Here is a 14428-nt window from a genome sequence, read left to right on the forward strand (position 1 = left end):
GGGAAAGGAGTGTCGCGAAGGTGCGCCGCCGACATAGTTTTTGCGGCCGATCGTGCATGCGGGAGAGATGCATCGCCTCTTTCATCGCCGGCGATAAATACAGCCGCTGCGCGAGTGTGGAGAAGTGGCTCAATTACTCGCGGGAGAGATGGGTTGTGTAATAATCCGCGAGTGTGATTCGTATATCGTGTGTTTGTGTGTGTGCTCTGATTTCGAAATCGCCGGCTGGATGACTTTTACGCGCATCCGCACTAGATGGAAGTAAAAGTTGCGCTCGCGCGCTGGGTTATATGGACTGAGGAGAAACGCAAATGAAATTAAATGCTAAATTTCAAATATAAACTCTTTATTCCCACTCGATAGATCTCGGCAGAGTCGATTAGGCATGCATACTTCTCTCTCAAGCGCGTTTTATACACCCGACAAATTGCGTTATTCGAAAGTGTCGTGCATTTGAATTTCATCCAGCGAGCGTATGGCAGAGCTGCGAGAGAGTAAGAATCGCATGGACTATACTCGAGGCGCGTGTAGAGCGAAGGACCACGCGCAGCGTGCGTCGGCGTAGGTGGAGCCGCGTGTGCGCGTAACGAGCAGAACAGCGATTATCAACTTGCAATTATGCGTGGCTTTCTTGCTTTACCGGGAACTCGTTTTCTCCCGCGCTCGAGTCGCTCCGTAACGCGATTTTGTCCGATTTATTTACCATACATATAGTTCCATTGTCTTGACTCCCAAGCTCGAGTGGTGAAACGTATAAAAACGCGTACATACATCTCGTTCGCATTAGGAAGCGGCGTAGTCGATTTGCTAAAACCGCACCGGCACGCGGGCGCAACTTTAAAATAAAAGAGTAAGAGTTTGCATTGGTAAAAAGTATATCGAATGAACGCGAAAACTGCAGATAAAGAATAGTACTCGTATACAGGATAGCGTGAAAAGCAATAAAATCAATCCTCGGTCTGCGTGGACTGGTGGGCCCGGGAGGGCAGCGGCAGGAAGGTGTTGTCCCCGATCGTGAGCGATCCCTGCTGGAAGCGCTGAGTCTCTCGGCAAGCTCCTCTGGGCGACTGCGGCACCAGCTGACGCTCGCGCATCCGAGCTATGGGCTCGCGAGCCCTGATCCTGTACCAGCCTCGATGACGCTTGGCTGCGGGGCTGGAAACCACCTCCTGCCGGGGACTGCCGCCGCTGTTTCCTGAAACGTGAAACAACGAGCCATTGGGCGCCCGCAGCGCAGTCTGATCGAGCGAACCGACTTCTCACCTGGCCAGTCCCGCGGTGGCGGCTGACTCTGCGGCTCCTCCCCGGAGTCGATCCGGTCGCGCGGACGCTTGCTCGCCGATCTCTGGAGGATGATCTGGGAGGCGCTCGTGGTGCTGCGCGACGAGCCGATCTCGAGCACCTCGGCCGTCGAGGCGATCGACAGCGAAGACGCGGACGTGACGCTGCTTGCTGCTGGACAGGCGCCTTGAGGCAGTGGCTCGCGCGACAGGCAGTGGCTCGCGCGACTGCTCGTTGATGCCGCGGAGCCGACGGCTGGAAACGCAGGTGTGCGGATAGTTACAGACTTTCCATTATATTATACGATCGCGCTGCGCGTGCTTCCGAGGCTCGATAAATAACGCGCCGATTTCCTATAAACGCTAATGCCGATAGGATCGAGAGGGACTCGCGCTTTTACGGCCGGAGCTGACACACATTTTCGGAAGAGAAAAGTCGCGACGCGTATGGGTGAAATTCTTTGAAAAGTAAAAGCGCGCTCGATCATTACTGTATGGCCGGATGCTGGTGGCTTCTGAAAACTGTGAAATCGGCCTGAAACGTGCGTGGATGCGTAACTCGTGACGAGTAAAAAAGAGCTGGTCGACCTTAGATTGCTGTGAGTATATTGGTATATTTAGGTTTAGAGGTCTAACATCCAGCAGGCGTGGTAAACAAGGCTCGGAAGAGTTTCGAGCACCAGCGCGACAGGCTCGCGAACTAGTAGCGAACGGAGAATAAATCCAACAGACCATAGCTCGTACCGGGTAGCCTCTTCAGCGCGCTCCTGACGACCCTCGCCATCGCCGAGAATATCCCGTGCGAGCCGCTGCTGCTACTGCTGCTGACGTCGTTCAAGGACACCTCCTCGATCTTCGACTCCTGGCGCCTGTCGATCGGTTTCTCACTGGCGCAGCCGAATAAGCTGTGCTCCTCGATGAAGCTCTTCACCTTGCGGCCCTTCTCGGACAGCTCCTCGCAGAGCTTGCTCGTGTCGCTTTCCTCCAGCTTCTTCAGGCCCGAGTCGATCAGCGGCGCCAAGTCCAGGCTGGACAGGCTCTTGGAGCTGTCGGTCTTCTCCAGCAGGAGCATCATCACGACCCTCGAGGAGCTCGAGGAGCTCGAGGACTTGTTCGCGCTGGTCTCCAGGCTGCTGTTGCTGGCCTGGTGATGGCAGCAGGCGCAGGCTCCGCTCGGCTGGCTCTTCTCCTCCGTCTTCGATGCCAAGTCCTTTTCGTCGTTGTTGTTGCTGTCGGGCTGATCGTCCTCGAGGCTTTCCCGGGCCTCGAAGAAGATTTCGTTGTCGGCAAAGTAGGCGCTGGTCTCCGGTGCTGCCGCCGCCGTGGAGGTCGGGACCGGACACTGGTCGGAGAAGCGGACGCGCTTCTCGGTCGAGTCCAGGCCCTCCGGCTTCATGACGTTCAGGGGCTCCAGCTTCTTCAGGATCGAGTAGGTCGGCGAGTTCCAGGTCGGCTCGACCTCGGACTGGTTCACGCTGTATGGAGACGAGAGAGGAATTGAACGACATAATTGAACGACATAATTGAACGACATAATTGAACGAATTTTGGTATAGTAAATCCATACCGATCGAGCTCGTTGCTGTTCTTGCCGGCGGACAGGAGCTGGCTGAGCCCAGTGTAGTAGCGCGACTCGAAGGTCGAGGAGCTCGAGGTCGCGGAGGAGCTGTAGCGCCTGTCGAAGGAACAGGGCGTCTTGAGGCTGAACTGCGGGATGACGCCGCCGACTCCCGACTGGAGCTTCTGGCCGGGAAGAGCGACTGCCGGATGGTGCACCGGAGTGCTGGTGTGTCTGGCGAGCTCCGGCGGCGAGTCAAAGTTCTCCTGCTTCAAACGGATTATGGAGCTCGTGTCGATGCTGCGCAGAGACTTGTTCGCCTCGCTCGACGGCTGTATCTGCGGCGTCAGCGGCAGCTTCCTCTCGGCGTCCCTCGCAGCAGCGACCCCCTCGTCGTTCTTGACACCGGTCTTGCTGTCCTTCCGGCGCCGCTCGTTCCACCATCTACACACGCGTACGTGGGCACATCGATCTCGTCTTATTCCTCGCAATTTTATCGTCAATTTACCTGCAAGGCTCGGCCTCTAGGAAATCCTGGTTCTTCCGGAACCTGTCGCCGCAGAGCTTACAGCGAAGCGGCAGGTGATTGAAGACGAGGTGGCAGAGCAGCTCGGATTTCTTCAGCGAGTCCTCCTCCGACGCGACTCCGAAGGGCAGAGCCTGTCTGACGCAGAGGGAACACTTGGGCTTCGGGTGCTTGCTGTTCTCGTGCTTATCGCGGCAGTCGGCGCAGCAAAAGACCTTCAGGCAAATTCGGCAACTGTTTTTCTAGCGACAAGGAGAAAACTGTTCTTTTTAGTTAAATAACATCACACACGGCTATCGTCGTAGCTGCATTCAACCACGCCGAGGATATTTTATGGGTCTACCTTTGTCACAACCATTTCAGTCGTTAGCGGTTTTCACCGAATCGCTAGTAAGCTATTCCTTCTGCCAACACAGCTACGACTGGGCCCTCGGCTCTGGTCGAAAGTCATGTATGTGCCATAGGAAAACAAACACGACGGCCAGTCTCGGCGGTCCTGCAATCGTAGTAGTATAACGACTACCGACACCACTGCCAACCTCGCGCGAGATTCGGGCTTTGAATAATGAAAGGCGAGATTCTCAAAACGGATGCTCCGATCGTTTATTTTTTGCTTTTTTATACACTTGTTTTTCATTTAATACGTGTATACACAGTGTGACCTGCACAGTTAGACACACTTTAACAAAAGATTCATACCTTCGAATACTAGTCTTCAGATATTAATCGTCGTGTATTATACATTATAACATTTTGCTTTTACGTTAAACGTGCCGTACGTGTACACGTTATACAATGCACATTATTATCGATACATTATGCCTCATGGGTATACATACGCACGCGATGGATTCTCAATATTTCCGAAAATATAGATGCTTTTTTTCTTCTTCATCTCGTTCTTCCTTTTCTTCTTCTCAAAATGCACACTCCTCGCTCCTCGATTCTCCTCATTTGTTTATTCTATTCACTCGATAATTCAGCTACGTAGTTCGCTATTTACACGAGTTTTTCCCTCGAAAAATCTCTTCGGATGCGCTCTCTATGTAACAACAATTGCAAAATTGAAGTCTACGTTGCAAGTACGCTTCGAGCGAGTCTCGAAGCGTATATTCGATGCAAATTCGGCTACCTCGCGTTACGTTTTACTCTCTATTCGTTATTTTGTGCTCGAAAAATCGGCATCTCTTAACAAGAAGAAAAAGAAGAAAACTGCTGGCGCGAGAAACGGGCATGGCTGGCATATACAATGGACGGCGACATACGTGTGTGCACGGTTTGCTTTTTGCGCGTAATACAATAATTATTATACGAATTCGACACTTTTGTCTCCTTCTTGTCGTTTATGCTTAGGTACTGTATTACAATCGATTGACGGCCCATCGAAAAGAAGAGCTCAACCTCCTCTGCTGAACGTCGTTCTTTCGTGTACTTTGGAAAAAATCACAGGCTTATCGATATAATGAATAAATTTGTTTGCGCGATACAATTTTCTCAGCGTCATTCTCAGCTCACTCCTCGCCCTATTGCACACGCGCGCATTTTATTTTTAGTTCGCTTTGTAAAAATGTCGACATTCTCGTGTTCGAGGGTTCGAAACAATGCCCCCAAAGTAGTAGGTTGTAGAGAAACGTTCTGTCTCTCGTGCGCGTGTGTGTATTACTTTGTATCGTTACGTTCTAGTATAGGCCATGGCATTTTTTAATTCTTACGTCTATAGTGCCTTCGCGAAGAAACCAACGATCTCTCGTCGTACAAACGAAACGATTATCTAAGATATAGCGTATCGGAATACTTTCGCAAAATGAGAAAAATCATTTCTCTCGAATATACGGCGTTTTAGAAAAATAATTATCATCTTTTAAAATTCAATGTAAAAAATTTGTCCCACTGTACAAATTATCTCAGTTCAAACGAAGCGTAGAAAAGTATTACTCCTCCGATATAACTATATAGGAATGATAGTACCATCTATTTTGTCAACAAATGTCTAGCGAATGCTACTATTCAATATAAAAAAATAATATTGCCTTACATCGATACATTCGACAGCTCATAGGTGTGTGTACATATATATATTCCGCTCATGAAACATGCAAATTTTCGCGCAGGCAGTCGATAATACCTAATACACGTGAAAAGTCGATCTAAAATACCGAACTTGTTTGCCATTTTTGGGGGCGACTGTGGTACAATAGAGTAACCGCGATAAAAACTGAAAGCAGCGGAGTAGAATGGAATTAATAATGTATAAACTATATATTGGATTTCTTCCTCTAATTTCGTCGATACACTTATATAAACATTCACTAGGGTATATAATATTTATAAATCTTTACAATCAAGTAAACACAATAACAGAGACGCGTGTAAAATTATTATAGTCATTTGATGACGACGTTTTACAAGATACTTCCTGATTAGTCTCCCATGCAGAGTCAATGAGAAAATGATCATCAATTCCTTTTCATCGGCAGATATAATGCGCACAGTCCATTATTCGTTTTTCACGTTTTTTACAAATTTTCGACTAGACAGAAGTGTGGGAGAGCAGCGTTCGGTGATAGTCTAATCGAATCACCAATGATTTGCGCGTCCGTTGTGCCACGTGCCAAGTGAATCTGACAGGGAAGAATGGTATAAAGAATCGCGCGATCATGCTCGGACTAGAATTGACTAAATCTGAAAGAAGTTAAAATAACATAGTGAGATTCTCGGATGTCGAACGATTTGATCGTCGTTGTGTGGCGTACAGTGGTTCGTCGTCGATGAGTAAAAATACTCTCGGGAAAATTACAAAATAGCGCACTTTGCCGAGCGCCGCCGCTTCCGGCGGTTCTTCTCCAGTTCAGCGGGTGGCTGGTTCCTGATGATGCGCACAACCTGCGAAAGAAAACTCGTGGTTATCCTCTCGCGGAAAGGGACGAAGGGGAGAGCGAGAGGCTTACCTCGTGAAAAGCCGCATCGACGTTCAGAGGTGGATCCTTGGCGGAGGTCTCGATGTAGGGGATGCCCAGACGGTGCGCCAGCTCTCTGCCCTGCTCCTCGGTGACCTTCCTCAGATGGACCAGGTCGACCTTGTTGGCGACGAGGAGCATCGGGTAGACGTCCCTGTCCTTGACGCGCAGGATTTGGGTGTAAAAATTGACGATGTTCTCGTAGGACTGCTTGTCGGTGACGGAGTAGACCAAGAGGAAGCCGTCGCCCTTGCGCATGTACTGCTCTCTCATGGCACTGAACTCCTCCTGGCCCGCCGTGTCGAGGACTGAGGGGCAGAGGCGCGCGCGGACTTTCAGTCGCGGAACCAAGAGGATCAGCTAAAATGCAAGGGCTAAAATGCACTCACCGTCCAAGATGCACCACTGCTTGTCGACCTCGGTGTGCTGGATGTAGCTGTCCTCGATGGTGGGGTCGTAGTCGGTGACGAAGAGCTTCTGGAAGAACTGGATGGTCAGGGCGCTCTTGCCCACGCCGCCGTCCCCGACGACGACGAGCTTGAAGGTCATGAGGTTGTCGTTGTTCGGTGGTCGCGTCATGCCGGCTGCGCTGAATCAGGCGCTTGGATAGACGTACGTCTCTGGATCCTCTGGCTCTCCGCACTGCTCGCAGCTGCTGCACCTGCGGCTGTTCGAGCGTCAAATGAGACTTGAATTTTTTTCCACATGCATGCGCGGAGCGTCGGCGGGCCTCGACGTCATACGCGCTGTTTATTTTTACGTGCCGAGTACGCGCCTGTGCTCTCCCTCTCTCCCTCTCTCTCTCTGCAGCTCCGCGCTGCATGCACAATGCCGTATCTGCGCAGGAGAGCGGCCGTTTATCATCGAGCTATGGGGGGTTGGAGGATGCTTGGCAACAGAGACCGACTGTCCGATAGCGTCTGCGTACATACAACATACAGGCGATATCTCTATACGCTCGATAAAGCCGCCCGATGCCAGTTTAATTTTGCGGTGGGGGGAGGATGGAGCGTGTATACTAATATGGTGCACAGCAGCAGCAGCGGGAATATCAATCGCGAGGAATTCCGCGCGTGCGGGGGCGGAGACTCCGTTGCGAGAGAGGCGACGCATATGCGCGCGCGCGTGTGTGTGTGTGTGTGTGTGGGGGAAAAAGAGGAGACGCTAAAGCTACGACATCTACTCACGTCGCTTTACATGGTTGTTCCGCGCAGCAGAAATACGCGTCGTCCCGTCGGCTCAGCAGCCAGCAGGAGCTCGAAGATGTATCGCTGCAGAACGCCCTTGATTTCCGGCTGAAAAGCCTGCCTCTCTTCCGCGCACTGGATCGAAGGGGGAGGCTGACAGACACTTGACAGTCCGGCGAGAGGTCCGCGACTGAGTCTGCGTCGTCGACGGGCTGATCGCCGCCGCCGCCGGCCGCCGTCGGCGTCTATGCTATATAGGTACACACGCAGCCGAATGCGCGCGCGCGCTCTCTCCCTCTTTTCTCCGATAGCGAGCGTATATATAGATTATAGAGAGTTATATGCTTATGGAGGTTTCGGGGCTGGCTGTATGTAATGTGTATAACAGTAGAGAACTGACCGAGAACGAACGAGTTGAGAATTCACTTAGATTATTCCTAGATGACAGCGAGAGCTGCGAATGAAATGACTGACACTCCGATGTTCGAAACTTTGGCAAGCTAGTTTTTCTGAAAAAAGCTTATTGGGTACTATACTCTTCAAACATGTTCGAACAAGCCCCGCGACTGCGCAGAAAACGAGCGCGCGCGCGCGCGAGAAAAGTAAAAGGCTGCATATGTGCATGAATCATCTGATCAAACTGCGACGTTGCCACATTTCCGAGCAGAACAATAATTAGCAGTAGTACCTAAGTAAAGAGGCTAGCGCCGCGCTGCCCAGGGCCAGTATGCTCCGAAACGTCAACAACAGTCTTCCAAACCGCACCAATTATCCGTCTGCTGCAAGTTAAACAACGGCATAATCCTCGCGTTTCGTCACAGAGTAGCTCATGGCATCGCTGTAATCGCGCGGGAGGGAAAGAGCTGCGGGCGCAATGTCTTGGCGCGAACGTGAATCAGCTGGACGACCATTGGTCGGCTCGTATAGTCGTTGCAGCCCCTGCAACCGCACAAAGGAGCTGTCGCAGCTCCTCAGCTAGTCTTTCGAACCTTTTGTTCTTCTCACCTGCTGCGCCGTCGGAAAACTGTGCCTTTTTTGCTACCGAGAGGAGCCACCAGGAGGGAGGCTGATTCATGCACTTTCCTCGTCGATTTGTAAACAATGGAGTTGAAGGACCGCCAGAAAATCGATCACCTCTGCAACCAATTGTTGCCGAGTCTCGACATCAAGAGACTCTGGCCAAAACTACTGGAGCACAAAGTTTATAACAGGGATGATGTAAACATTCCAAACTGGCAGGTACGTCGTCCTTTCATCTCGAGCGTGATTTCTTTACACTTCATTGATTTGTTCGTCGTCTTGCAGAAGAATCTGTCGAGTCTGGAAACCGTCCGTGACATTTGTTGCACGATAAAAACAAGAGGGCCGCGCGCATACGCAGCTTTGATCGCAAGCCTCAGGCAATCTGATCACCAACATGTTGTGGATCAGTTGGAAAATGATGGTGCTTCCAGTAGTGTTAATAACGCCAACAATAACACTACTACAGAAGATAACGTTCCACCAGTCAACGATTCTTTAGAAAATTCTCTAGAATCTGCCAGTAATTCTAATTACCAAGAACATTCCGAGTAAGTCAAGACTTTATAACGCTGCATAACTTTGGATTATTCATTGCTGAAAACATTGAATTTATTTCAGAGATGACTACCATACAAAATTGTATACAGAGTACGAGCCACTAGTAATCAAGGTTAAAAAAGCTGAACTTTTTAGAGATGAGCCCCAAAGCAGAGGTATAGAAAGGTACGCCATGAGGAGTAATCCAAGAGGCTTAGTCTTAATGATAACAAACATCGATTACAAAATACTTGATAGGAGACCAAGTGCCAAATACGATGAAGACAATTTGACAAATCTTTTTGAAGAAATGGGATTCAGAGTCATAAAATACAAAAATTTGACTGGAAACGTAAGTTTGAATAGATTCAATTGTTAAAGGCTCAAAATAATTTGTCATTCTATTTCATTTTAGGAAATTAAAAAAAAGGTCAGAGAATTTTCACAAATGAAAGAATTGGCTCGAGTAGATTCTGTATTTGTTATTATATCATCTCATGGGTCTGGAGAACGTGGCAAGCAAGAAACTGAAATCCAAGGCATCGATTACATGTTGTCTACTTATGAGTCAATATTTTGTACAGATATCATTGACAACTTCACTGCAATGCAGTGTCCATCCCTCATAAATAAACCAAAAATATTCATCTTTCAAACTTGCAGGTTGGTAGAATGTGCTAATATTTTGCTTGATTGCATGAGTAGGGACACATTTGAATATAGATTATACAATCTGTTGAAGCAAATAGTATATGTTCAAAAGTGCCATGTATTTTACACGTAGATACATTTATTTTACACTTTGAATTAATTTTTATTTTTATTTTTTATAGAAAGTGTGAGTTTGTTCACCTAATATATTATAATGAATAGCGTTAACGTTTATATACTTTATTTACAGCTTTAAAAATGATAAAAAAATTCAAAGTCGCTCTAGTATACCAAAAAACAGCTTTAACTCAACTAATCTATCTACTTTTTCTTCAAATTCCATCAGGGGTGACAAGCATCAACAAGCTGTTGTTTCACGATTTGCCACTGATGCTGTAGTTACAAAGGAAGCATCTTCTGATTCACATAAACCATTTGGTGTATCAATGCGCAATTACTCTGATACAATAATTGCTTATGCGACTTTACCAGGATATGTTTCTTATCGTGATACACACAATGGAAGCTGGTTCATTCAAATTCTCTGTGAAGTTTTTATGAATTATGCTTGTGAAAAACATGTTCAAGATTTATTTACTATGGTAAAATATTTCTAAAACATTCAAACTTAAATTACTTTGCATTCGGTTTTTAATTTCAAGTAATTTTTCTCTTATTTTTACAGACTGATGGAAGAATAAAAAATCTGAGGACTGGTTCTGACCAATGCCAAACTTTGTCAGTGATAAATGAAGGCTTTCATCACTGCTATCTGAATCCTGGACTTTTCGATAAACCAACAACTAGTGCATCAGCCAAATAGAAGGTGTAAACAAGTGCATACTACCAAGTTTTCGACACAAATTTTATATCAAAGATTTTATCTAATATGAAAAATTTGTTGGTAAATAGTAATTTTATCAACGCAATGTCAAAAATGAACAAGCATTTATAACATGTGATGTATATTATTATATTTGTAATTTAATTATAACTAAGATTTTTTATATGAATGTACATTTACAAAAATTGTGATACAATGACAAAAAAATATATGTATAAAGACGTTTTTAAGTAAATCTTTTTTTCATTTTAAAAAACGCCTTAATTTATAAGTACTCGTGCGTAAGGACATTATTTTGAAAAATTAATTTCTGATATTGTCCGCGCAAAACTTATTTGTTGTATCGTAAATTAAAAAAATCAAATAGCATTGGTATGATGATGTGATCGCGACGGTGAGCCATTCATGGCTATATTCAAGGTGTTGAGATCAGGATCAAGGACCTGAGAGAATGAAAGAATTGAGTATAGAAATCTGAAAGTCTTTTGCACGTCTTTGAGGAAAAACAAATGGCGTGAGTGTAGAACGGAAAAATGCGCCCGAGTAGGTAGTGTTGGCGTCAGTAGTTTTGTGTTTAGTCTTAATTTTTTAGCATATCTTGTAGAAACAATACTCTGTTAAATAATTACTTTTGGCTATGTATCACTGGTGATTTTTTTGACACTTGTTGCACAAGTAGCGGTCGGTAAGTTTACAAGTGCTGATGATGTTCTCTTGTTCACATTTAGAGGTTAATGCATTGTTGTTATTTTCTTAATCGAACAAAGCTTGTTTTACATTAATTAAACCAACATTTTAATTAATTGATAATTGATGTTGAGTTCTTTCAATTTTGAAAATTAAAAAATTTCTTCTGATTCATTAGACCATTAAAATGTTTTTGGTTTTTTCTTTTATTTTTTCTTATAGGACGTTAGAGTAAGAATTATAAAAAATGGGGGACCAAGTGCACTTGAATAAAACTACTTATACAAATTTGATTGCAAGTTTGCATGAATTACAATTGCATGATGTAGCAGACCATTTACAAAGAAGTGTCATTAAACCAAACGATGATCAAGATGTAGTTGACAGGCCTGATACACCTGATACACCAACAACTGTTAATTCAGACTGCATCTCCTTTAATTCTTCAGATGAGGAGTCTGACGAGAGGTATGAAAACATTTCAATTTTAATTCACATATAATTAATTTTCTTATAAACAGGAGTACTGATATAACCTATTGATAATTATAATTTGAATCCAGAGAAGACAACTTTCATACAAAACTACAGGTTGTCAAAGAACCTCTCACTATAAATGTAAAAAAGGCGACCAAATTCAGGGACAGGCCTGAAGTTAAGCATATCGGAGCATACCCAATGAGAAGTAATCCTCGAGGATTGGTTTTAATTATTGCAAATAATTTGTATAAAAAAGAAAAAGATAGGCGACCAAGTGCTATACACGATGAAGCAAATTTAAAAAAACTCTTCACTGAGATGGGCTTCAAAGTTATATCACATTTTGACTTGACTGGAAAAGTATATATTTCCTCTTAAAATGCCTTTGACTTTATTGGTATTTGTACTTATGTTTACTTAATTTTTAGGAAATTGAAAGCAAAATTGAAGAATTTTCTCAAATGAAAGAACTTCGACGTGTAGATGCTGCTTTTGTTATCATTTCTTCACATGGTAGTGGTAAACCAGGAAATTGTGAAACCGAAATTACAGGTATTGATTACAAATCAAAAGGGTATAAAAAGGTTGTTTGTACTTCAATTATGAATTATTTTACTGCTGAGCACTGTCGCTACCTCTCAGGCAAGCCAAAAATTTTCATTTTTCAAACTTGCAGGTAAGTTTATTAAAAAGTTGCTTTTCACATAGTATATATATATATATATATTAATGATGAAATAAATAATAATTTTGTACAGAGGAAGCAATGAACAAGTAGCTGTTCCTAGGCATGCAATTGATGCAGTCACTAATAATTTACCAAGAATTGAAGAAGCATATGTGCAATTTTCAGAAACTATGAGAAATTATGAAGACATGTTGATAGTTTATTCAACTATACCTGGATTTGTCTCTTATAGAGATGAATACAATGGAACTTGGTTCATACAAATTTTGTGCGAGGTTTTCATGAACTATGCTCATAAAGTTCATGTAAGAGAATTATTTGACATGGTTAGTATTACAAAACTTAGAAATTAAGGTCTTTCATCAACAATACACTGAATGTAAATTATGCTTTTATTTTTAGATTGATTTTAGACTTAAAAATTTTCGTACGCCAGAAGATAATTGTCAAACACCATCGGTAACATCACGTGGCTTCAATAGACATTGTTATTTGAATCCTGGTCTTTTTGAAGATAAAACCTTGAATGGAAATCACAATGTCATACCGAAGACTGAAATCGATTTGACATTCAAATGCTGCACTAACAGAAAAGCAAATATTTATGTCTGTACAAGGTGTGAATCTGTTTATCATCGCAAATGCGCTAGGAAGTTAGATAATATTAGATGTATTGGTAAAGTCAAGGCTGATTGCTGTTCTTCAAAAGTAAACCTCGTCGACAACGAAGATATCAGCGTATCAAGTGTAAATGAGGTTGTTGAAGACGTAAGTAAAATAACAACTAAGCAGGGAGAAGTAAGTCATAGCTCAAAAAGGGAAGTTTCAAGAGTAGAAACCAAACATTTTGATATTGTTACCAATGGCGTTTCTTTAGCGCAGTCCCTACAGAATTCAAAATTAGAAAAACTTGAAAGTAATTACGAACTTTTACAACAAGTGGTCAAAGAATTGAGGAGCAATAATGAGTTATTGCAAGAGAAAAATGAATGGCTTACAAAAAAATTGAAAAAGAAGAAAAGAAATCATTGGGTTAGAAAAAACCTGGGAAAAGTTCTGAAAAAGAGGAAAAAACAAGCATCGAATGTAGTTGAACCAGTTGAAATTTGATTGGGATTGGGAAATTAGCGCAATCGTGAATCATGCAATAAAAATTAGCTTTGTTTTATGGTCAACAAAGTCAAGTAAAAGTAATTATGCAATTATCAAAGGTATTGCTGAATTAGAAAATTCGTATACATGAAAATCCAACCGCAATATTTGAAATGAAAATTATTCTAAGGAAATCAGATTAGAACTTTAAAGTATCTGTGATAAAAACCGCATTTACAATTACATAGAATGTTAGTCACTCAAGAGAAAAATAGACAATGTTAGTATATTTCTTTGAATATTGAACGAACAAATGATAAAATGCACTGTTTTCCATAAAAGCTTTTGATAATTTGTATAAATATTGAATATTTATACAATTCACTTGAGGAAATGACTTTTTATTGATGTTAATGTATGATACTCGCCCGTATTTGCGTATCAATATATTTTAAAACGAATATTTGTAGTTGAAACTAAAAAAATATTTATCTATATCAAATGTTTACGAATATATTTAAGTTAATCAATGAAGTATTGAAAGGAATTTGAGAAATATGTAAAAATTGTATATATAAAAATTATAACTGAATTACTATCATAAAAGTTTTCAGATAATCCACACCGCTACTGATAAAAATTAACAAATTATTTTGTTATATATTAAAAAAAGTCTGATAAAAGTGCATTTATACCGAAAAATAATATCCTCGTTTTTTATAACTGCCATTTGTGGATTAATTTTGTTTTAAAGAATAATGTTTACACCATTTCTGCCATATTTTTATACATATTTTTTGTACGAGAGTGCGTACATACTCTCAATTTTTATAAAGCTGAATAAAACTAAATTTATAACATAACAAGAGCTTTTTTTTACTGTCATTAAGAAAGCATGAAACACCTAACCACAGGATT

The 14428-nt window shown here is 43.2% G+C and overlaps 3 protein-coding genes across 7 annotated transcripts; 1 reads left to right on the forward strand and 2 right to left on the reverse strand.

Annotated features, from left to right (window-relative positions):
- Positions 1-329: 329 nt before the first annotated feature.
- Positions 330-3864, reverse strand: LOC100679353. Of its 2 annotated transcripts, none has more exons than XM_031927885.1 (6): positions 3708-3864; positions 3347-3606; positions 2848-3282; positions 2025-2755; positions 1264-1536; positions 330-1195 (listed from the first exon to the last, which is right to left on the reverse strand). In XM_031927885.1, the coding sequence occupies exons 1-6, from the start codon at positions 3720-3722 to the stop codon at positions 948-950; spliced, it is 1962 nt and encodes a 653-aa protein (XP_031783745.1). In that variant the 5' UTR covers positions 3723-3864; the 3' UTR covers positions 330-947. The 2 variants fall into 2 exon arrangements, with proteins under 2 accessions (XP_031783745.1, XP_031783744.1); XM_031927884.1 differs by having other exon boundaries at positions 2013-2755.
- A 78-nt stretch (positions 3865-3942) lies between these two features.
- Positions 3943-7741, reverse strand: LOC100117915 (ras-related protein M-Ras). 4 transcript variants are annotated; one of them, XM_031927889.2, is made up of 5 exons: positions 7509-7734; positions 6711-6988; positions 6313-6629; positions 6118-6247; positions 3943-6046 (listed from the first exon to the last, which is right to left on the reverse strand). In XM_031927889.2, exons 2-4 carry the CDS (start codon positions 6898-6900, stop codon positions 6158-6160), a joined length of 597 nt encoding a protein of 198 aa, XP_031783749.1. In that variant the 5' UTR covers positions 6901-6988; positions 7509-7734; the 3' UTR covers positions 3943-6046; positions 6118-6157. The 4 variants fall into 4 exon arrangements, with proteins under 4 accessions (XP_031783749.1, XP_031783747.1, XP_031783746.1 ...); XM_031927887.2 differs by adding an exon at positions 7086-7241 and having other exon boundaries at positions 3943-6247; positions 7509-7732; XM_031927886.2 differs by having other exon boundaries at positions 3943-6247; positions 7509-7741.
- A 395-nt stretch (positions 7742-8136) lies between these two features.
- On the forward strand, positions 8137-14376 carry LOC100117953 (caspase Nc). Its single transcript, XM_032598125.1, has 11 exons — positions 8137-8747; positions 8814-9079; positions 9150-9420; positions 9484-9731; positions 9970-10321; positions 10405-10539; positions 11495-11718; positions 11814-12090; positions 12159-12406; positions 12489-12744; positions 12821-14376. The coding sequence occupies exons 1-11, from the start codon at positions 8610-8612 to the stop codon at positions 13526-13528; spliced, it is 3123 nt and encodes a 1040-aa protein (XP_032454016.1). The 5' UTR covers positions 8137-8609; the 3' UTR covers positions 13529-14376.
- The last annotated feature ends 52 nt before the right edge of the window (positions 14377-14428 follow it).

Source organism: Nasonia vitripennis, chromosome 3 (assembly GCF_009193385.2).
Source record: "Nasonia vitripennis strain AsymCx chromosome 3, Nvit_psr_1.1, whole genome shotgun sequence".
NCBI classification, from domain to species: domain Eukaryota; kingdom Metazoa; phylum Arthropoda; class Insecta; order Hymenoptera; family Pteromalidae; genus Nasonia; species Nasonia vitripennis.

Bases quoted from the DNA above. Each gene is read 5' to 3' on its own strand.
- LOC100679353 (XM_031927884.1), bottom strand. The intron at 2,756-2,847 runs GTATGGATTTAC...GTCTCCATACAG, and splicing joins AACAGCAACGAGCTCGATCG to CGTGAACCAGTCCGAGGTCG. The intron at 1,537-2,012 runs GTCTGTTGGATT...CTGCGTTTCCAG, and splicing joins GCTACCCGGTACGAGCTATG to CCGTCGGCTCCGCGGCATCA.
- LOC100117953 (XM_032598125.1), top strand. From the start codon at position 8,610: ATGGAGTTGAAGGACCGCCAGAAAATCGATCACCTCTGCAACCAATTG. The intron at 8,748-8,813 runs GTACGTCGTCCT...GTCGTCTTGCAG, and splicing joins TAAACATTCCAAACTGGCAG to AAGAATCTGTCGAGTCTGGA. The intron at 12,407-12,488 runs GTAAGTTTATTA...AATTTTGTACAG, and splicing joins TTCATTTTTCAAACTTGCAG to AGGAAGCAATGAACAAGTAG.
- LOC100117915 (XM_031927886.2), bottom strand. From the start codon at position 6,900: ATGACGCGACCACCGAACAACGACAACCTCATGACCTTCAAGCTCGTC. The intron at 6,630-6,710 runs GTGAGTGCATTT...TCTGCCCCTCAG, and splicing joins GCAGTGGTGCATCTTGGACG to TCCTCGACACGGCGGGCCAG. The intron at 6,248-6,312 runs GTAAGCCTCTCG...TTTCTTTCGCAG, and splicing joins TCGATGCGGCTTTTCACGAG to GTTGTGCGCATCATCAGGAA.